The following is a 24,255-nucleotide window of genomic DNA, read 5'->3' as shown; positions in this document are numbered from 1 at the left end:
TGTGATGGGGCCCGGCTGGCCTGGGGATGGGCGAGCACCTGCCTGCCCATGGGAAGCAGGGAGTGAATTCCTTGGTTTGCTTTGCTTTTGTGCACAGCTTTTGCTTTACTTATTAAACTGTCTTTATCTCAACCCACGAGCTTTCTCACTTTTACTCTTTTGATTCTCTCCCACGTCCCACCAGGAGCAGTGAGGGAGCGGCTGGGTGGGGCCTGGCTGCCAGCTGGGGTTAAACCATGACAATGAAAAAGCAATGAAAGACTCAGACCCAACTTCAGTGCAAGTAACGTGTCCTTTTGTTTACAGTTGTGACTTGTGAAGACATAATTTTATAAAGATGGGCACTCTATACTCTCTCTTTTAAACTATTTAATACTTGTTGAAACATACTGAACATGTCACTAGATGATGATTTCAGTAAATTATCTTTAAGTTCCAGTATTTATAGAATTATTATAGGATGACAGCAGAACATTCTAATTTACCTGGAAGCTGAAGGTAGATAAATCTGAACTAGTAAGAAGACAAAATTTTTCAAATTGTATGGGTGACTAAGTCCTTGAAAATCTTACCAAAGGCCTTGGTACCATAGTAGTAAATGTTTTTAGACCAATAAGAATGTATTTCTAACAAAATGTGTCCTAACTGAACAGTAAATAGCAAATTTGGGACAGTAATTATCAATGAAATTTTTGTGTTTGTGTCACAGAGGAAATCAAACCAGGCATTCATTCACTATAGTCTATGTTATCACCAGGCAAAAAATGTGCAGTATAGCAGTTTGATCCAAAGCTAGTAAAATCCCGACAGATATAATTGGGCTTTAGGTAAGAGCATAAAGATAAGTTCAAGACCAAATTGAGAAACGGTCAAAGGTTATCAAAATGTGTCAGCACTATGCATTGCATTTGTATTTCAACACAATTATTCAGCTTGTAGGTCTAACCATGTAAGCTCAAGAACCAATTTAATCTCAAATTGAATGTTTCTTTCATACTCACTCATACAAATTCTTCAGTGGTGAAGTTAAAACAGCCAACACAGAGAGCAGACTATTGCAGTGGCTGTGTATTTTATAGATCTTGAGATCTCTGTCTTCATGTGGATTCAGAAACTCTTGTACAGAGCTGCAAACTGACCAGAGCATATCTTCAGTGGACAACAAAATTGATGCAATATCAATTCTGTAGGGGAAAAAAAAAAGTGAAAATAACATTACTTAGGACATCAAGATAGTGGTAAATTTCAGCTAAAGAGACCTTTCCTCTGACAACATAAAACACCTAAATCACAGCACGGACTTCAAATTTCATCTTCTATCAATGGTGTAGGAATTCTGAATCCACTACACTGTAAAAATTCAGTGATTCCACAGAAAAGTTGTTACTGAAACTAGTCAAGACTTAACAAATATGGAAATTTCCTGTTCCAAAGGACAATGCCACTAGACAGGAACAACTTACCTTGTAAACTACAACTAAATAAAATTAAATTTAGTTCTCTTCTTTCATTTTTAAAAAGGAAAATGAAGACCCAGGGAACTACAGGCCAGCCAGTCTCACCTCTGTGACTGGTAAGAGTATGGAGTACATCCTCTTGGAAACTCTGCTGGGGCATGTGGACAATAAGGATGAGACTGGTGACAGCCAACGTGGCTTCACTGATGGCAAATCGTGCCTGATGGATTTGGTGACCTTCTACAATGGGGTTACAGCACCGGTGGGTAAGGGAAGAGCCACTGACGTCATCTGCCTGGACTTGTGCAAAGCATCCGACACTGTCCCACATGACATCCTCGTCTCTAAATTGAGAGAGGTGGGTTTGATGGATGGACCCCTCAGGGGATCACGAACTGGCTGGGTGGTCGCACCCAAGGAGTTGCAGTCAGTGGCTCCATGTCCAAGTGGAGAGTGATAGATTTAGATGAGATATCAGGAAGAAATTCTTCTCTGTGAGGGTGGTGAGGCCCTGGCACAGGTTGCCCAGAGAAGCTGTGGCTGCCCCCTCCCTGGAAGGGTTCAAGGCCAGGTTGGACGGGGCTTTGGGCAACCTGGGCTAGTGGAAGGTGAATCTGCCCGTGGCAGAGGGGTTGGAGCTGGATGATCTTTAAGGTCCCTTTCAACCTAAACCAGTCTGTGATTCTATGATGATTCTTTATGATAAAGTATAATTAGAATGTACACTGTATTTTCAAATCCCGCTGCAGCAGAAAAGTAATGACAAGCAAACTAAATCTTCAATTTGCAAAACTTTCAACTGCCAGGCAACATACTATGAAGTGGAACATTTCTGAGTCAGTCATCTGTTGCCTGTTGCTATTGGCCGGCAGAGCATCATGGGTCATTGGATTAAACAATAGCAAGAACCCGAACCACAACACAATCTCACAAGACTATGCTGACATACAACAGACAGGAAACAGATGTATAACACAAAATATACGGCGGGCATGAAGTTGGACTGAATAAAGTACCTCAGTACCTAAAAGCCAATGGATGCATATGTGATCAGCTGCATTTTTAAGGCTCTTCTTATTTTTGGAAAACCTAGTCAAACACACATGAACAGACATTTGTCTATTACAGATCAGATTGGTAACATTTCAAGAATCATTGGGAGAAAAGACACCCCACCTCCAAATGTAGAGTATTATAAAAAAAAGTAAAACCTCTGTGATAAAAATATATTGAATTATATTAATTTAAATTTTTTTTTTCATTTGTCCATAACTGGATAATTCAATTCACTTAGTGACAAACTTAAGAATCACCTTATTAAATAAAATAGCTTCTCTACAAAATGACAATGTAAGAAGTTCTTTCTTATTCAGTATTTGAAGAAAATTTATATAGAATTGACTACATTTAAGAAATACTGTATCAATACATATTCTTCATATTTCAGGGTATTTTTTTCCCTAGGAAATTTCCAGGAAGGTTTCCAGGAAACCTCTCTGTACCTAAAGATATAGAAGGGCTTAATCAGGTAAATTAGTGCAGGAATAGAGCATACAAACAGGTATTCTGATACATAGAATAAAACTTCGGTGTTTCCCCACCTATTCCAAGAATGTGAACTTGTACAAGTTACTTAAGCTTCCACAACATTGCTCCTTTTCATAATAAAAATTCTGATGACAGCATGTAACTCTTAGCTCACACAGAACATATCTCTGCTGAGTGACTCACCTCCTACAAATGACAAGCTCTTAGGTTTTTAACTCGCATGGCCACCATGAACTATATCACTTTCAAAATCTAAAAAGAGGAGCATATTGATATAGGAAAGATATATAGCAAATGGAGAGAATGAGAAATACACCAATTTCTTCAGTAAAACAAGACATTGGATAGAAAGGACAGAGGTAGAAGCTTCCACCTGGAGACAACCTGCTTTAGCACTTCTTAAAGAGACCTTCTTTGGCAAAACATAAGAATCCCAAGAAGAACTTCCAGCTTCAGATTTCCTAAAATGACAGGAGAAGCAATAGCCTCTTCCTCATCTCTCCTTTTGCACCACTGGCTTCATTCTGGCAAACCCTTTGATGTGACCTCACAGCTCTTTCACTTGAAACACCCTATGAAAACCCAAATTCTACTGCAACACGTGGAGTTTTCTTCATAAATCGATGTCTTGCTTTCTAATCCTGATGCTGCCAATTCTGCCCACATTTTTGGTTGTGCCATGACTCCTCAATGCACTGTTCGTCACGAGGCTTTCAACCCCATCGGGCAGTTTATAGCACAATTTCAGCAAGAGTTCAAAAGAGGTCTTTGATTCTGCCCGGTTTAGTGTATGACTACCAAATACACTTAAATATACAAAATATACTCAATTAAAATGAACACCAAAATACATAAATCGTGCCTACCCCCTCTGCTGTGTTCATTAACATTTAAATTTGAGGTCAAAGTAGCGCGCAACAGAAAACTAAGATCTACTTATTTTATTCATTAGAAGTGTGCATTAAATATACAACCATTACCTGATTTGTGGTGTTCTCTTGTAACTGGGGCAGGCCTGACAATATCTGGAGCACAGCAGAGCCAAAGACTGCTCTAGCACATCTGTAAGAATCTCCTGGGCTGTCTTGGGTGGTAGAACAGTCCACAGATCATGATGAAGGGCACAGCAGAAGTAATGCCACATCTGGACGGAGAATGAGCATCTTTCCCCCTAGCAAAACCACCACACATTAAATAATAAAAACACACCTTCCAAAATGTCAATTTAGTTCCTCTAAGTCTAATTAATTCAATCTGAAAGGAAATAGCTGAAGAGTTTCAGGCACATGATGACCAAAAAATGGTCCTTGACAAGATGTGAAACATCTTTATTAGGAAGGAAACACATGTTCAGTTTCAGTTACAAAACTAGAGTTCTGCCACAAAATCAAACCACAGCATTTGACCTTTTATACCCCTAATTAACCTATTATTGCAACCCATAGTGTTGTAAGTCCAGTTTAAAAACATATACAGTATTCTGTACTCAACAGAATACCCAGACGAATTTAATACAACAGTTTCTTTTGTCCTCAGAAGAAAAAAATTATTTCAATTACTTAAGCACATGCATTTCCCCAGATTCATAACTGCCACATATAACCATGATTATGAAACTTTGGTCATATATAATGGATAAGCAGTAAGAGCAGAAAAAAAGAAACAACTGAACAATTGAATTCATAATAAGAGATGTCCAGAATTTTTTACTACGATTTCTTTTTTCATCTTAGAATGGTAACTCATTGAAAATAAATATTTTCTAGGAAGGAATCAGCACTGGTATTAATATTTCATTGTCTATACAGAACTACCCCAGTGAGACACAGATAAATACAGATGAGTCAGAATCACAGTGGTTAATCTATAATATCTCTAAGAAGTAAAGAGTTCAACTCACATTCAAATTTTTCAGCTAATACCTACCCAGAACATAGCATTATGAGGAAGCTGTATCAGAACAAAGACTTGAATCATCACTTCTCACATTCCAATGGTGTTGAGAAATATTTTAAGAATTTGTTGATATTTTAAAACACTGTAAGAGTTTGACAGGCATTATCTAATAATAATAATAAGCCAAAATAATCCGGCTTCTTTTTAAACACACCACATTAGCAGATTATTGGAAGTTGTCATTATGCGGTATTTCTCTGTCATAATATTTGAAGTATATTTAACATTAAAAAGGGGTAAATTATGACAAAGAACAGAAGTGCCAAACTTGTGACCATTGCTCTAGTCATTAAATTTATGATTGGCGTAGGCATCTCTAAAATATAATTTAGAAAAAAAAATCATTAACGTCCCATTTTCCAAGTTTCACTAATTCAGATGAGAAAAATGTAACACAGGTAAGTTTCAAAAGAAAATTATATGACTAATTTTCTTCATTCATACAACCTTGGACATTTTATTACTGTTTTAAGCATATTTCCACAGGCAAACCAAAACCAATCACTCTGGTATTTTGAACAATCACATACTTAACAAGTGTTTCCACACAGGTAAAATAGGATTGTCTTACACTGACCAAAATTGGATATAATAAAATAATGGACATATTAAAAAAATTTCCTATTTTTCTTATATGAAATAAAATCGCAATATTATTGCATGCTATACTGAAACATCATCATAAGAAAGTACAAGATTACTTCATAACTCATAACTGCATAACTGTGCATAAGTCAAATGTTAATACATTTCTGTAAGTTTGTAAGTTCTGGGATTCTGAGATATATTACCATGACTACTCTTGAGGTACATTCCAGCAGAACCTATCCAGAAATAAACCCGCAACCCTACCTTACAGACATTTTACTAACATTTCCCTTTCGTGCCAAAAACATTTCAACTTTTACAGAATAAACATACCACTTAAAAAAATAATTAGTTTGAATGCCTAATGGAAGCTAATTTATTTTGGTCATATCTTTAATTTACAAAAATAAAATAAAAAATTTTCAAAAACCATGCAGACTTAACAACCAGAAATATAATTCTAAATTGACTATCTATTATAAGGTATTTGCTTTTTTAAGTAAGTGAATGTTGGTGAGTTTTACTTTTTAACTCTGTAACTATAAAAACAAATCTCTTCATTTTCTCTGCTTTATTTAATTTAAATCAGTAAATTGAATAATACCCAGTTGCTGACATTATGCCTCCACTGTAGAAGCAACAGTTTCACTGAAGATTTAAATGAGATTCGTTCCCTTTTCTAACCTGTTTTTCTATTTGTTGCCATTTCTAGACAATTCTACTGGTAAACATCTGCTATTTTTGCAGGCTTCATATAATACAAACAGATGTGAGCTTTTATTTAGCTTATATATCAGGAAACAAGCAGCTGCGCTTTATTACATAAGCCACTCAATATTATCTTTGAACAGACAATTCTTTATTCTTTGACTATTAGAAAACATAAGTTCCCAAAGCTACAGCAGATGTCTGCTACACTAAAAGTGCCATTCAAAAACGTAATCTGGAGAGCTGGCCCCGCGGCACGGTGGGTGTTCGGAGCAGGATCTCCACTGGCGAGATCCTCAACCCGGGCGGCTTACACTCAGTGCTGAACAGGAACTGCACTCTTGGAGCTCAGCTCAGATCTTGCATTACCACAAATTTGCTACTTGCATCTCACAGAATCTCTGCTTATCTTTCCTAAAAGACATTCAAAACTTTCTGTGATCTCACGGTGATTATCACTCATTCTCTGTGTTTACCCCCTAATCACAATTGCTCTTCTGGCTTTTCTTTTAATTCCAGTCACCACTATTGGATTAGGTGCACGTCACGGAGGATGGGTGAGCAGGTACTGAAATTGGTTATGAAAGTCCAAAAATATTTAAAAATACATTATTCTTATATTTACAATGTAGAAAATTCTTTTCTAGAGTGTAATAACCATTTGCTACCAATCTTGTTCTCCTCAGATGTTACCATTGTACAAACAAACACATAAATTGATACGGAAACTGCAGCTCAGTGTAATCAAAGACAGACACTCTCCCCTGCTCCTTTCTCCTTCCCCTTTGTCTTTCAGCAGTTTTGTCTTCTTTCTGGATGACTTACACATCAAGTTGAGCAGTGTTATTAGTGAATATGTCATTAATGTCAAATGGAAAGGAAGGCTATCGCATATTCTTCCTAATACCACTTGAATGTCCTATATTATTGGGGAAAAAGAAGAGAGTAACTTCATGCCAGCCCTGAAGTGCAGGACCACCATTTAGTTTGTAATTAAGCATGTGATACAAGAATGAGGAAAGAAAGGTTTCTTCCTCTTCCTTCTCCCCTACTGATGCACACAGAACCAAAGCACAGGCAACATTTTGCTTATTTTGTGGGAGGACAAGGGAATGTATTCTTTTCCTTTATGAAATTGCATTCAGGATTTACAGATGAGGACGGAATCTTTCATAGCTGCCTGTAGTACTCAAAACTGGGGGACAAAGGGGAAAGGGCAGTGAGGGTCCTGACCTACAGTAGGTTCAAGAGACAAGCAGAAGCAGAGAGCCAAGTGCTGCTTCCCCTTAAAGAAGCAAGATGATGATGATGTTTACAGCAGCAGATCCCACTGAAAACAGCCTGACCTGTGTGCCACTGACTCACACAAGCCCAGGAACGTGTTCCCATTGAGAGAGGAGGAGCTCATACCAGAGCCTGCTCTTCATGACAGGCAAGATCTTCTGGTGCCTGGCTCCAAGTTACCCTTGTTGGCTGAGCTCAGCAGGATCTGCATGACTTAAGAGGCAGAGCCTCACAGTTCCTGCTGAGCTTAGACCTCAGGAGCCACCTCTCACTGCCAGGAGTTCCAGCAGGATGTTGCCTCTGTAACAAGGTCTTAAGCCAACCTCTTCCATTTGGGATGCCTACAAGAGCTCAATGGAAGTAGGAACTGCTCAGCATCGTGCCTCCTGAAGGCACTCGGAGCAGATCGTGGTCCGTGCTTGCACCACGGCCCATGGCCCAGTAAAAAGAGCAGAGTGATGATGTAAAATTACATACTTCCCACCTCAAGTCCTGCAAGTGTACAGAGCTGCGATACCAGATTTCTTCATCCCTTCCTACACATATCAGTTCTGATCGGACGATAAAATGGTTTAGCCAATCCATACCCTTTCTTCTTGAGACACCTATTTCTGACAACTAGGTTTCCTCCACGGTGAGTAGTTATTGGGTCACTAATAAACAGGACATGACACCATATGGACTACAGACAGTGAAGATCACATCATGATTTATCAGTTGCCAAAAGCCACTAAATTTCTTATCTTCTTATCAACCCAGGACATCTGGGCTCACATTCAAACAAAAGTAAAATGCTTATTTACTTGTCTTTGAAGTATGGGCATTTTGATAGATTCCTCATATTAAGGTCTGCAACACCTGTCCAGTACAGATCTCTGTCACTGACTCAGCAGCTTTTTATATTACATCCACAGAATACATGTATCACACAGAGTTTTCTCTCATGTAAAAATTCTAGAAAATGCTTAACAAAACCAGCCTAATTATCTCACACAGCAAATGATATAAGGGCAAGACTTTGTCTCCAGATCTCCATTATTATTGATAAAAATCATGTAATACTTTGACTTCATCCTGAAATTAAGTGAAAATAACTTCAAACAGTATATGTCAGTCTATGTCTGCATTTAACTGCGACGAAGAAAAACCCTCAATAAACTCTAGTAATTCACTTGATCTTTAGCGTTTTTTCACAGAATCATTAGGATTATAATTTAAGAGCAGGCACGTGCATTCAAAATGCAGGTGAAACAGCACTAGTTATTTTAGAAATATATTGTTGAATGCTGAAGGTAACTATACTGACCATCTTTCTTTGTTACATCCTTCACTCAGAAAAGGTAAAAAGAGGAACCCACTGAAAATAAAAACCAAAGAATCAGATTTAAAATTTCCAGGATAAAAATAGCTGTCTTTCATTTTCATACGTCACACTTTCTATAAGAAGAAGAGTTAAAACGACAGTGTCTTCTTTACTGAGTTCTGCATAAATGTCTTGAACTTGACACACAATATTTTATTAAGCAAATGACACAAACACTCCTTGGTAATGATTTATCTCATCCTTAAACGACTACGTTTTCCTACATCATTTGTACAGAGACATTTGCCTGCAATCATAGATATTTCAAAATAGTAAATTCCAATAATCTTTATGTAAAAATAATGTTGATCTTATGCTTCTAATTAGTCAGAGAGCTGGCAACCAGTAAAACACATTTTGTAAAAGGGAGGCACAGTAAACTTAACCTCACACCTCATAAAAAGCTTTGTAGTCATCCCAGTGGTGGCTCTCAGCATCCTGTAAAATGCTTGTAGCACAAACTCTGACGCAGTAGTTCGTAACTTGAAACTGGAGAACGTTGATGAATTCCTGATATTGTTGGACAGGCACTAGGAACAGGGGTCTGTTCAGAGAGAAGGATCAAAGAGGCAAAGATTGAAAGGCTGTGCAGTAGGAGGTAACAATCCCCAGTACTGCAAATGGTTTTGATTATTAGGTATCAATCATTCATTTCCTCTCGGTCCTGGAGTCTGAACCTAGCATTCACTTTTGAAAAATATCTGGTTTTTGTTTCACAAGTTCTTTAAATATATCTGCTCATCTATAAATTCTCATTTAACCAAGTCACTAAGAAATATATTACTTCATCCTATTTTCTGAGACAAACGTACATTTGTCATTCAGTTAGGAGATTCTGGGTTGAAGCATAATTGCATCAGCACTGAGTGTGACAAAAAAAACCCATAAACACAGAGTCCAGAGATTATTTTTGGTAGGTATGTACTAAAACTCTTTCATAATACACATAAGTAGAATTACTGAGCAGTATTTTGGCTCAGACTTCCCATTCACAAAGATACACTTCATGCAGGAGAGAGTAAAACATCAGAGGAAAAGTAGCTCAACAGTGCATACGATCCCTTAGAAATCATAGACTCCTTGAAAATTGCACTAGTTCAGGTGTCCCTCCCAAAAGGAGTTTCTGCTTTTAAATTACATATGGTCAGAAACACATGGACCAATAAAGAGACTCCTAGTATCTTAAGTCAATATCTCCTAAAAGCACAGCAAATGTAGCTATATTGCCCCCCAGGTCAAACACTGTCTTAGACTTTACACTACTACTTCATATCTTCTCTAATTTTTATTCTGCATGCAATGAAAAATAAATTCTAAAACTACATTGGATGTATTTGTTCACATTTCTGAACACAGACAGTGTAAGGAAAAAGTGCAGAAATGTGTATTTATACTGTCCTCTAAGACTGCTATGTGCTAAATCAAATTTTATGAAAATTCAGCTGTTGCAAAGGTCAGAAAAGGAAATTAACGCCTTAGCCCTCTATTTATATGAGAGCAGAGTACATTCAGTTCACTGGACAATCCTATTTACTCAAGCTTAATAAATAAAAAATATTGATCTGTGAATCAAATGCAGATCTTAAACATAAATAATTTGTTTTGTAATGGCTGCTTTAGATTATCAATAGCTTTGATTCAGGTTTTTCCATAAATAGTACACGCAGTGCATGTGCTAAAAAATATGATGCAATTTGGAAAACTACCACCATGTTGTATCACCAAAATGGAATGAAGTCCTATATTATTTATGTTTGAATTAAACCATTATAAGTAGAAGGGACTCACTTTTTGCTCGTTTCTTTCATTAAATTGCTATACATTGTAAAATGCTGAAAGACATATATCGCTGTGGAAAGGACAGCATACAAGTCTTGCAGGGGAGCCTTGGAGGGAACGTCTTTGCTTTTCTCCTCTAGTCTTGCCAGGACAGCTGTTGCCACTTTGCTGCAGGCCTCTACAAAGTTTGCTCTAATTTCCTGAAGAGAATCATCTCTGCATGCCAGAGCCAATGGAAGCAATGTGTCAAGTTCTTCCATGATGTCAGAACAAAACTGAGAGAAATAAACGTGGCATCAAGTTATTTGTATTCTGACAGCACTGTTTAATTTATACACACTAGGGTCAGATTATTGAATAATGAAATTGGCATAAAACATAAATATATTAAATCGGCTTTACAAACATTTCATTCTGTTATACAGGGGAGAAACATTTATCTACAGTAAGTGAATTATTATTTCATTCCTTCTTGCTTTAAAGCTGCATAATATATATTGTGGAAAAAATATTAAAACTGTCTTATGCTAGTAATTCCTTCATTTTGTTTATGATTTCATTACATGTACGTTCAAAGCATAAGGTTAATTCCTTGTAAACAAAGATAATTTTCCAAACTAATGTATTTTGAAAAATATACAAATACATTTCTTAATACTGAATTTGAAAACAAACTTGTCATCTCTTAGAAATTCATATATTGATCTCACTAAAATTATCTCCCAAAAGCCTGTGTGTTATTTTAAGCAAACCTTAACAGCATTCTAAATTTGCTAGAACAGTTGCAAAGCTTACTAAATAAAAAAACTTTCAAACACATATTCCCTTAGAAAAGCAATTTAATTAATCATCATAAATGACCTTTCAGCCAAATCAAAGAACTCTAATTTGGCCATATTATTGGTTATGCTGATTAGTTAAATGGCATGTCTAAGGATAGGAATACAGGAAATCCCTTTATAGCTATGCTTCAAAGCTTTCAGCATTTTCCCATCGAACCACTTGGTAACAGAGCAGATACTAATCAGAATGTTTCAGAACTTTTTGGATGAAAAAAATAATGCCAGCAAAGTTTAAAAGTTAATTCTTTCAAGTAGAGACTATGGGCTATTGTATAAAGCTGTGTTCAGCCTCATAATGTAATGCCTCTCACTTTATTCTTAATTCCATTTATATAAGATATAGAATATTAATGGTACTGTAAGTACTTCAAAGTGTAGATGGCAAACAGCCTTGGCATTCTGTCTCCCCTCAAACTTCAGATCTTTTGATACCTGCCTTAGCAATTCGTTTTGGTTGCTCCTCCTGTTGGACTGCTCCGCAGGACTCCCTCATTTGCTGGTTGTTTACAAGACTCATTGCATAGCCTGCAGCTGAAAACTCTTCTTTCTGCTCACGTTGAAGAATTTTAGTTGAAAAATCCTCGATTGCTATTGTTATACAGTGAGCCACAGAAGCAGACAGGTCTTCAAACGCATTTCTCCAGCCAAAATTCAGTAAAATAGGCTGAAATACATATTTATACTAAATCAATCCAAATTCATTACTGAGTGTTATTGTTGTCTGAAACTTATACAAACATCCATAATTAAATACAAGGACACCATCATCTTTTGAAATTCATTTTAATAACTTAAAATGCAGTCTGCTAGCCTTGAAATCATATTAAAAGCAGTATATACACTCAACAAAAATGAAATGCATAACTATTAAATTTGTTATCAAATTTTTAAGAAATAGATTTATAAAAAACCCTGTTTAAACAAGGCTGCTTTTAAAAAGCCACGCTTCATCTTTACATTATTTATAATCTTTAATGGAATCTATTTAACAAAATCAAATACACTTATAATCATTTTCAATAGTATAGCAAGTAATCCAGCAATGGATATCCTGTAATAATTTTCACTGCAAGGTCACAACTGGAAGCTACTAACCATGAATATTAATGGAAAATAGTCAGAGAAACTGGTTTTAACACAGACACACTGGATTTCACTTCTCTAGAGCTGGATTTAGCAAAGATTAAAATGTTTAAATAGAGATTTCCACTTTTTAGCTAATGCTGGCTTTTACTATGGTTTACATAGTAGGTTCCCTGCTTTCTATAAACAGAGACTTCTGAAGTTATCTGAAGCGTAACAGTTGCGAGAAGAAGACACAGTAGGACATCATTACTTTTCCACTAATCTTGCTTTGCTTTGCTCATATGACACACAGCAGACTTAAACCTTACCAGAAGTGGCCAACTGAGAATTGCCCCACTGTAAGAGAAATACGTTAATGACGTGAGATGTATAGTAAAGATCCCCACCATGAGGGCATAGTAGGAGAAAAGAAAAGAAGCATTCCTGACAAGTTGCAGCTACAACACTAAATGGGAAGACATTGAAGCCCTACGAAGTGAAGCCCTTCCAGCTTACTCCAGTTTAGAAGTTGCCTCCTCCTTCCTTTCCCTTTCCCCAACTCCCAACACTCAACTCCAGTGCACACAGAGACACCCCCCCAGGCACCCATACTTGCACTCCCTCTTTTTTTGTTTTATTTTTTTTGATCTTGGGTCAAGTAAAGCTCAATCTTCTCAAAATATTGTTCTTTGTAATCTGCAAGATATAGGAACATGAGTCTCACAAACTGATTCAAAGCACATTTTTGTGCTTTTCATTGACAAATGAAAAGTCATTTCAGCATTAAAATTGAGCCATTAGGAAATTAAATTCCACTACCACAAAATATCAGACTTGTTAGAGCATTTAGGTCCCATAAACTCAACAATAAAAATTTGTTTAGTAGTAAATGGAAGCCAGACTAAAACTTAATTTTGTACGTACTTTCTACAAAGCATAGTGCTTACTACACAGTAGTTGGCATCAAAGAAACCAGACATCATGTGAGTACTTATCCCTATAGGAAGCATCATTATGATGAAATGCTAAGAACCTGATAGATTTTTTTTAAGATTCTGTTGTATTTGAGAATATATTTAATAATGAAGAAAGCGATCACACTTTAACATTTTTTTACTGTTTGGTTATGAAGTATCTTATACTTCTGATGTTAAATCCATTCCGTTATTAAATCTCAAAGAACAACACTTCTTCATGAATGCCATTAAGACTTTATTCGATCTTAACCGAGACTTTGCACCTAAAATTAATTGCAGTGGTTAAATAACGAAACTAAGGCAATAGGTGTTTATAATGAACATGGTGACAGACCACACTAGAGCCACAGACAAAAGAAAATCCCCTACAAAGTGTAAGACTCTTTTCATACTCACCTCTTCTACCTGAAGTAACTGTTCAGGAAGCACACTGGTTTCATTTGCTCTAGTTTCTCCTATTAAAAGCTCCCCACTAGCTTTCTTCAGAACTCCTGCACAGTATGATAAAAGGGATCAAAGTTAAGATTAATTCTGTAGAAAAGTCAGCAGCCTGCAACACCTTCTGATATATCAATATGTAGCATAAAAAAACCCTCAACAAGATGTAGGGGAATACTAATGTTATGATAAAGTCAAATTCAGGTTATACACAGCTCCTTTTATATAACATGATGAAATCCACATCCCATTGTATTCATATTTTATACAAACGCACCTATAATGTGTAAAATATAGTTTCTTTTGTCATTAATTCATTTTTATACTGATTGTGCAGTCACCTATTCCTAGGGAGAACAGATAACGTTACAACAGCTGTGTAGAAATTAATTTCTATTCTTTGTTCAATAAATTATATGAATTGCACACTAATGTATTTTTATAGTTTTTACTTATTTGAAAACGCCAATATGATAAAAATAAAAAGACAGTTAATTAGTACAGTTATTATAAGCAAAATAATGGCGACAGGAACAAGAACAAGCGAAGCTCCTTAAGAAGGGCTGGTACAAAGCTCACTCATAAATCTTGGAGTAATGGGAATATTGCCCCAGTTTTGACAAGGACAAACCAATATCTGGGGTAGGTATCACTTTCATCAGCATTTCAAGCAATCCAGGAGGTTCCTGGAATGCACTGATGATAACTTCCTCCACCAAGTGATAGAGGAGCAAATGAGGAGGAGGTGCTATGCTGGATCTCATACTCACCAAAAAGCAGGGGCTTGTTGGGCATGTGAAGGTCAAAGGCAGCCTTGGCTACAGTGACCATGAGGTGGAGTTCAGGATACCGAGGGCAGGGAAGAGTGTGAAAAGCAAGCTCACAACCCTGGACTTCAGGAGAGCAGACTTTGGCCTCTTCAAAGATCTGCTTGGAAGAGTCCCATGGATGGGACTTCTTTCTTGATGGAAATTGGGCCCAAGAAAGCTAGTTAATAATCAAGGATCACCTCCTCCAAGCTCAAGAGAGTTGGAAAAATAAGGCGAGGAGGCCTGCATGGATGAACAAGTTGCTCCTAGTCAAACTCAAACACAAAATGAAACATACAAAGGGTGGAAGCAAGGACAGGTAACCCAGAGGGAACACAGAAACAGTGTCTGAGCATCCAGGGACAAAGTTAGGACAGCTAAAGCCCAAATGAAACTACATCTGGCCAGGGATGTCAAAGACAATGAAAAGGGCTTCTATAAGTGCACAGGTGACAAATGGAAGACCAGGGAAAATGTGGGCCCACTGCTCAACAAGATGGGCAACCTGGTTACACAGACATGGAAAAGGCTGAGGTACTGAATGCCTTCTTTGCCTCAGTCTCTACTTGCAAGACCAGCCTTCAGGAATCCCAGGTCCCAGAGATCAGGGAGTAAGTTTGGAGCAAGGAAGACGTATCCTTGGTGGAAGAGGATCACGTCTGGGAATACTTAAGCAAACTGGACATATATAAATCCATGGGCCCTGATGGGATGCACCCACAAGTGCTGAGGGAGCTGGCAGATGACATTGCAAGGTCACTCTAGATTGTCTTTGGTCAATCATGGCAACTGGTAGAAGAGTCCAAAGAGTGGAGGAAAGCAAACGTCACTCCTATCTTCAAGAAGGGCAAGAAGGAGGACTTGGAGAATCACAGGCCAGTCAACCTCATCTCAATCCCTGGGAAGATGATGGAGCAGGTAACCCGGGAAACCATTTCCAGGCACATTATGAACAAAAATTTCATCAGGAGTAAGCAGCATGTCTTCACCAAGGGGAAGTCATCCTTGACTAACTTGACAAATGTCTATGAAGAAATGACTAGCCTGGTAGATGAGGGGAGAGCAGTGGATATTGTCTAGTGGACTTCAGTAAGGACTTTGACACTGTCTCCCATAAGGTCCTGTTATGGGAGAAACTGTAGACAAACTCTCGATGTATGGGGCTGGATAAGCAGTGAGGTGGGTTGAAAACTCGCTGAACAGCCCGGCCCAGAGTGTGGTGATCAGTGGCACAAAGCCTAGCTGGAGGCCCGCGACTAGTGATCTACGTCAGGGGTCAATATTAGGTACAGTCCTATTTAACATCTTCATTAATGGTCTGGATGAGGGGGCAGACTGTACCCTCAGCAGGTTTGCAGCTGACACCAAACTGGAGGAGTGGCTGATACACCAGTGTCATGCTGCTGTCCAGCAGGCTGGAGAAATGGACACACAAAAACCTCATGAAGTTCAACAAGGGGAAGTGCAAAGTCCTGCACCTGAGGAGAAACAACCCCAGGTACCAGTATATGCTGGGGGCCACCCAGCTGGAAAGCAGCTTGGCAGAAAAAGACCTGGGGGTGCAGGTGGACAGAGTTGAACATGAGCCAGCGATGTGCCCTTGCTGCAAAGAAGGCTGATGGTGCCCTGGGCTGCATTAGATAAAGCACTGCCAGCAGGTGAAGGGAGGTGAGTCTTCCTCTCTGCTCAGCACTGGTGAGGCCACACCTGGAGTCCTGTGTCCAGTTCTGGGCTCCCCAGAACAAGAGAAACATGGACATAAAAGACAGTGTCTAACAAAGGGCCATGAAGATGAAGGGACTGGAAGATCTCTCCTACGAGGAAAGGCTGAGAGTTCTAGGTCTGTTTATCCTGGAGAAGAGAAGGCTCAGGGGGGTATCCCATTAACGTATATAAATACCTGAAGGGAGTGTGCACAGAGGACAGAGCCAGGCTCTTCTCAGTGGTGCCCAGTGGCAGGACCAGAGGCAACAGACAGAAACACAGGAGGTTCCCTCTGAACATCAGGAAACACTTTTATTACTGTGAGGGTGACCGAGCACAGGCACAGGTTGTCCAGAGAGACTAGGGAGTCTCCAGCCTTGGAGATACTCAAAAGCTGTCTGGACATGGTACTGGGCAACTGGCTGTACATGGCCCTGCTTGAGCAGGGCTGGTTGGACCTGATGACCTCCAAAGGTCCCTCCAACCTCAACCATTCTGTGATTCTGTGAGTCTGTGTTTCAAGAGGAATATGAGAACAAAACCAAACGATATGGTATTTTTAAAATCCATCTCCTAGCATAAAGCTGGTAAACAACAAAGGTGCAGGTATTCCTAATGTAATGTAGCTCATGTGAAACTAAAACCAAGAAGTTTTAAATGACTGGGTGCTGTCAAGCATTGTGAAAGATTATCTTATAAGTGTAAACTTATGCGTCTTCAGTCACCTGAAGCTGCTGATAGTACACACGGCCAAGGATTAAAGAACTTTTATCTTTCTGTGAAATTTGCACATGTATTTGCACATACACAGGATTTCCTTTACTCAGAGTGGATTTCATCTTCCCCCTAAACAATTCACCTTCTGAAAACGAACAATCTGCTTTTCAGACATCTACACAGCATTCTAAAGCTTCAAGGTTTTTGTGTTCTTTCCCCCCAAGCACTGTTTTTGTTTGCATTTTCAAAAGACATTGGGAAAACCAGATTTGAGCTGGGAAGAATGAAAGATAAAATGGTAGAATATAAAACCAGAGGAGACTAACCAGGTCATCTAGCTCCCTGATCATTCAACATATGTTACAGACAGCACCATAAACTTACTGCTTTTTTTCAGTATGTTTTAATGTATTTTATGATGAAGTTTCCTACAGTTTTCCTTAAAAATTACTCCAGAATGAAAAACCAAAACCTAACCAACTGGATATTTTCCCTCTTTTCTATTCTGTGTTTTCTGCCTTAAATTTGCCTTGGTTGTCCTTGCAATTCTCCTTTTTTATAGATAGACCATCTGATTCTAACTATAAGTACAACTGAGTACCTATATATTCACATTCTCCTATTGTCACTTCTTAGATCAGCTATTTACAATTTTTTATATCAAGACGTTAAAGAAAACCTTTAACATTTAACCTAAAATCCTTTTGTATTCGTGCAATTGCTGCCTTACTTGTTAAGAATTCACACCTGAGGTAAACAGGTATCTAGCTGATGGTAGATTTGTGTCTGCAGGACCAGAGCCAAACGATGCTTCCGCCAGCATCAGTTATTTTAAACGTTCCTTCATTTTTAAATGAACCGATTCCACTCAATCTCCCCACTTCCTATTCATATACATCTATCTACGTGCACGCAGGCTCACGCACATATAAAACGTCTTCTGGTCTTCCCAAAGAAGCCCCAAGGTCAAGCGTCCTATCTTTTACTGAGTTCCTTTGGTTTCCCAAATTTTTGCGTTTCTCGGATCTCATCTAGGTGAAGTTGGCCTTAATCTTATTCAATTTAACCTCGAGCAAGCAAGGGCTCCCTTCAAGCTTTTCATTATCATTGCACACCAGCCACAGCCTCCAAAAGCCTCTGCACTTCAGATGCTACCCCAACCTTCCTCTCAAACATTGTTTCCACAGAGACACGTATCAAATTACCCCCTTCCTGTCCTGCTTCTTCTTCACTTGTCTTCTGACTGTCTTGCCCCCATCAGCAAACTCCCCTGGGAAATAAAAGTGCAGCTTTATTCAAGAGACTGGTACAGCTGCTGTAGTGAAGCTACTCAGCCCAAATTGGTTTGCCATTGCAGACGGGAAGGCAGGCAATGGGGCAGAGGAAACATCCCTACCTAGGCAGCCATAGTTTTCTACACAAATTCTTTGACTCCTCCAAAATTAAAATCTCCAACTCCATTTGCACAGATAGACAGAAATACATGCAATCCTCCTCACACGGCTGCTTAGAGGAGAGAATTTGTAGAAAGAGAGCAGAAAGAAGCAAATGTCATGAAAGAAGATGGAGGCCGAATGAAAACTGCTCAGTTTTTCATACTTGCTCCCTTTCCAGATCATATTCTCCACCTCCACCACTCTTGATTAGCAGGGAAGGTTTGATTAATCACAAATCCTTGCTACATCTTTCTTGAAACTCATGTTCTACAAACTTGATAGACTGCTCATTCTTTGTGTATTTCCTTCAGTTTACCAGCCAGGCAGATAGAGCCATTTTGATAGTTAATATTCAAAACAAGATTCTATCAAGAGCTTCACTTAAAATCAAAACTCTTCAGCCAACTTTCCTTACGTGCATTAAAATTTGTTTGGGATTTCTCTTCTCTAAAGCTAATCTTTTTGCCTATGTTCCCTGTGTCCTCAACGTACTTAATGCTTTCTCTTTCAGTATTTTTCTGTTGTAATGATGACAGCGATGACCTCTTGCATTGTTAACATAATTCTTCTTCTTCCTCATAAGAAGTTCTATTAAATTATTTTTTCTACAGAATTCTACAGCTTTCCTATTTTTTTCATAGCATTTAGGGTCATAAGAATAGTCAATGTGACATCATCTTGCATGCAGCATGGAATAGCAAAGCGTCAAGGAACCCTGTTGTATGACAGCTCACTAACTGTGGATGAGGTAATAACAGTTCCATCAAAGTGGCTTCGCTAGTTGGATTCAGCTGGCTCAGCTGGAACTGTTATTGAAAATGTACTGAAAATAATACATCTTGCAGAAATGGGAAATACCACTTTCCCACAAATATAAATAAGCAAAAGAAACAAAAAATATTTGACTAGGTGTAGATTAAAAAGCTCCTGATTTCTGTCTTCAATAATGTACTTTTTATCTGTTGTACTATACCGAACAAACTGTAATAACAGAAATACAGAAAACGTACATCTGAAATCAAATTCCCTCCTACTGTAAATTCCATCTTCACTTTGGATTGATCTGCTGAAGCTATGTATTTCTCAAAGTAGCTACTTGAACATCTTGCTTTGAGACCAAAGCAAAAAGCACACCTTCCCTTCCCGAATCTTTACAATTTCAAAGTCTGTTAAGAGGATGCACTTCATAAATTTGATTCTACCCTCCTTTTATTACACTTTCCAGAAATGGATATAGAGTAAAAGATTTCCTCTTATGCTGTGAAGGAAAGACCTTTGCAAATCTTCCCAGTCCCCTGAGGAAAAGCTTGTAAACCTAAGGGCTTGACAACTTTGCCCACAGTGTTTTCAAAGAGCTCCGATGGAAAAGGCTTTTCTTGGTACTCATTATGTGATCTGTCCAAAGTTCACCTTTCTCACTGGAATGGGAAAAAAAAAGTGAGAGACAGATGAAAGTACGTTAGATGTTTTTGATTTTTTAAAAGTCTCAACAAGAGGCTTCTGAAAAGCCAGAGAGAAGAGAAAACTACCTTAAAGATGGGAAGAGAATGCAATTTGGCAGGATTCTAAACCAAAATCTCCTGCTTAACCCTTGACAGCAGCTGGATGTTCCAGATTCCTTCAAAGAGAACAACCCCTGTGATGCTGCACGCACTAGGTATGTCAGAACATCTCAGGAATTTCAACTGACTATAAATAGAGAAGTAGACTATCTCATCACAGTAGGCATGACAAGATACCTGCAGAAGAAAGGGTTAAATGTCTAGCCAAGAAAAAACAGGAGGTGGTTACTACTTTAATTTTCTGAAACCTACTGCTTATAGCGGAATGAAGTGAGGTTATGCAACACTGAGAATAACTGTTCCATAAATGTTAGAAAAATACAGATACTTTTCCCCAGAAAGGTAGAGTAGCAGTCTTGTCCAGAAGCCACACTAAAGTTTGGGGATGGAACAAACCCACATCATCATTTATTTGTCTGAGAAATTTTCACTATTTTCTCCTTTATTTTGATTTAAGAGAAAACTTGAACACTACACTGGTAGTAGATAAAATGCGTATTTATAATACCTTCTTTTAATTTGTACTTAGATAATGCAAATATAATCTGAAATAAAGCACAAAACTTGGCATTTACATAGTGCTCATCGGTAGTTAGGCCTGGTAAAGGGAAGTCAAAAAATAAAATCAGGCAAAAACTGGATGGAGAATAGTAAAAAGAAGTTAGAGTGGAAAATGGATTTCATAGAATTTTTTTTCAGTCTATGTAAAACAATTTGGGAAAATGAGGATTCTGAATGTATTCCAGAAGATGCCAGATACAGAACTCTCAAACTGAACTCAGAGAACTATCCGTATCACCTAAAAAAACTCTCTACATCCATCTCCCTACAGAGTTCACTCTGGTTCACTGTTTCCTTTGGTGCTATTGTCTGCCATGGGGTTACCATCAGAGAACACTGGTAGGCAGTACTTCCCTCTAACATCTATTTTCAACCGCCTAAATTGGTCTTCATAGGATTCCATTGTGCACACTGCAAAGAAACTTGTCTTGTTGCCAGCTAGAACTGTGAACTACATGTCTTTCTTTTCTTCACTGTTCTTTTTTTGGTTCACAAGCAACCTCCTACCAAAAGCAGAATCCGCAGAAGAGACTACATCCAAGCGATAATGCAATGAAAAAGTATGAAGAGAAGCCCAGGTGGCCACCTTGCAAATTTCCAATGTGGAAGCCTTCGACCTCTCCGCCCAAGAAGCAGCTATAGTCCTAGTGTAATGAGCTTTACAAACCCTGGGAGCCTCTTTACCCTTAACTACATACGCCTCCCTAATACAATCCCTTAACCATCTAGCTAAGGAACTCTTAGAAGCCATTTGACCCCTCTTAAGACCCCCTAAGAGTACAAACAATCTGTCAGAAGATATGAAATCTTTGATTCTTCTGTGATAAACCCTAAGTGTTCTTCTTACATCCAATTTATGCAGCCATTGCTCTTTGTCATCGCTGGGTTTAGGGAAAAATGAGGGCCAAGAAACCGTCTGGTTTAGATAAAACTCAGATGCCATCTTTGGGACAAAAAAAAAATTTAAAAAGAGGAACCATCCAAAGAACTACTTTGTTTCTGATGGAACTTTACACATGTTCTATATATCAAGACTGAAGTACTATGGGATATGCTGAACAAAAATCAACTAAAACTGCCATTGAAACAGCTATACACATAAACGCAACACTTGACACAAGCACATGAAAAAACATTATTTTTGTTGCATCTCTGCGTGAGTTACATAGATAAAAAGGCTCCCGTGAATACTAAAAGCAACCAAAAAGAAAAGGAAGCAAGTGCAAGGTTCCAATCTATGTGATGCCTAGGGAAACTTTAGCTCACTTGGATATTAGCCTATCTTTTATGAATTGGCCAGCTTCCCTTAATTTACCAGCAGGACTACTTGCAGAGGACTGGTACTTCAGATATGCCTACACTGCAGTGACTGCAGGGTAGTTGGGATACACCCAACCTAGCTTTAAACCAGTGAGAGAGAGTACGGGTAACTGTCTGGCAACAGCAGCACGCGGTTCAATCTGGGCTAATTTGCTCTGCTTCTTAGGCTGGTTCTGCAGCCTGTGCTGCACTGTAAACCTGATACTGGTACCTGAGTTAATTTAAAGTTGCTTTGGGCAGACCTGCACTCCAGATTCTGTTAAATTAAACAAGATTTCTAGTAAGAAGGCTCCTAAATAAGTACAGAAGGTGGCCATTATATTTTCTAGTCACATCTTATAATGTGTTTTGATAAAAATAAAGCAAGAATTCTGATCAATCCGTCTTATCAAAACTGAGCATTCATCAGTAGAAAAAAATAAGATTATCAGCCCAATATAGGACATTAACAGAAAAAATCTTAAATCCCTTTTGGTACTTAACAGAACCTGGAACTACTGGGAACATAGCTCTCATTCTCCCATATCAAATCATCTTTCACTTCATCACTACAACTGAGATTTCTGACAACGTGAAGTGAAAATAACACCAATAAATCCTTCTTCTAGTCAGACTTTTAAAAAAAAAATTTCTCTGGCCATGTCTTCTTTTCACATATTATCCAGAAACTGATATAACTGAGCAAAGTTTTGTGAATAAAACCACCTGATCAGAACAGCCACACTAAAAACAAAGGTACGTCTGATGGCTTCACTAACATCATCTGTAAAAGACTTATCTTCACCTGTATTTCACAGGAAAAGTAACTTTATGTTTTCTTTAGAACAGGCCTTCTACCCAGAAGACTGCCTCCTACAACAAGATCTAGCAATATTTCCCATTCAGATTCGAGTAAGTAGAGGTACTGTTTAAGAAATGACTTGCTATAGACATGATTACTCTAAAAGAGTATTCCTCAAAGAAGAAGGCTTAACACACTGTTGAGGAACACTTCTGAATGTAATTAAGCTTGGAGAAATGCCTGCAGGATAAAGTCCTAAATACACTTCCTGGAAAATATTTCTCATGAATGTTGAAATCATTAAGTGCTCTGAATTATTGGAGATCACATGTCTTAAGGGTGTAGTTAGTTAAACATGTCAAAGAAATTTCCCATTCAAAAGTTTTTCAGGTTTTTTACATTTTATCACAGGATATACGAATCAAAAGAACACCTAAAACTACTCTTACTGAACGTATATCCTAACCTCCACATTACCCCTATGAGAAGTTTACTCTAACACTGCTTTGTAGGATCAAGGCCATAAAACGTAAAACATGCTGTATAATAGCTCAACATTTCTTGACAATTAGTAAAACTGAGAGATTAAAGGAGGCAGAAGTACATTGAAACCAATAGAAAAAATGGAACTTGAAAGTAAGTTGTATTTGAGCTTTGATGTATGTTCTAAAAATACACAGGTTAACCTGTATTTCTTTATTTCAGAGTGTCAGTATTTCAGATGAAGAATCCATCAACAAAATGTGTGCCTCAGAACTCTTCTTATTTAATCTTTTTTTTATTTTTTATCAATTTCATACTCCGAGACCACATTCCCAAAACACCTTTCTTCTCAGCCTGCAGCTTGACTAGAGAGATATCGAATATTTGACTCCACCTATCCCCTCTCCCTAAGCAGCCTGGCCTCATTTCTAGTCTGATCTTTTCCTGCAATATAATCAAAGCTCTTGAAACCACTTGCTCTCTGGTGACCCGGAGTCTCTCTACTGGCAGAAGTAGCAGAGCAGAAGAACATTTATGAGCGTATGGTGACTTGGAAGGTGTTATTCACCTGAATTTTCAGGACTTCAGGTTCTCCTGATATGACACGAATGCAATTAGATGAAAAAGAGAGTGAGCTTGGAATCTAAGCAAATGCAAACTTGAGGCTTGATCGTGAAGCAGTTTACTGCTTGAAAGGAAGATTCCAAGGACAAGTTCAGAAACTGCCACACTTTCAAAGAGTTCAGATTTCATGTATTGTTTTGTCCTCTGTGAAACACAGGATTTTATAGATAATTCAATAGGAGATATTATGTTACGGTGTTTGATACTTTTTCATTATGATTCTCCATCAATAACTACAGCACATCACATCTTT

General features: G+C 38.1%; 1 protein-coding gene across 4 annotated transcripts in view; it reads right to left on the bottom strand.

Moving 5' to 3' along the window:
* The window catches only part of KIAA0825 (KIAA0825 ortholog), a 249,099-nt gene that overhangs the window by 151,029 nt on the left and 73,815 nt on the right, over nucleotides 1–24,255 (bottom strand). For all 4 annotated transcript variants that reach the window (XM_074812971.1, XM_074812970.1, XM_074812969.1 and 1 more), the window contains 6 exons: nucleotides 13,964–14,058; nucleotides 11,962–12,189; nucleotides 10,693–10,958; nucleotides 9,298–9,448; nucleotides 3,986–4,176; nucleotides 1,002–1,184 (listed from right to left, as the gene is read on the bottom strand). In XM_074812971.1, the coding sequence (XP_074669072.1) occupies nucleotides 1,002–1,184; nucleotides 3,986–4,176; nucleotides 9,298–9,448; nucleotides 10,693–10,958; nucleotides 11,962–12,189; nucleotides 13,964–14,058 (1,114 nt within the window). The remainder of the gene's footprint in view (nucleotides 1–1,001; nucleotides 1,185–3,985; nucleotides 4,177–9,297; nucleotides 9,449–10,692; nucleotides 10,959–11,961; nucleotides 12,190–13,963; nucleotides 14,059–24,255) is intronic.

This window comes from Strix aluco, chromosome Z (genome assembly GCF_031877795.1).
Source record: "Strix aluco isolate bStrAlu1 chromosome Z, bStrAlu1.hap1, whole genome shotgun sequence".
NCBI classification, from domain to species: Eukaryota; Metazoa; Chordata; class Aves; order Strigiformes; family Strigidae; genus Strix; species Strix aluco.
The sequence above is the reverse complement of the archived record's forward strand: the minus strand, read 5'-3'. Positions and strand labels throughout refer to the sequence as shown.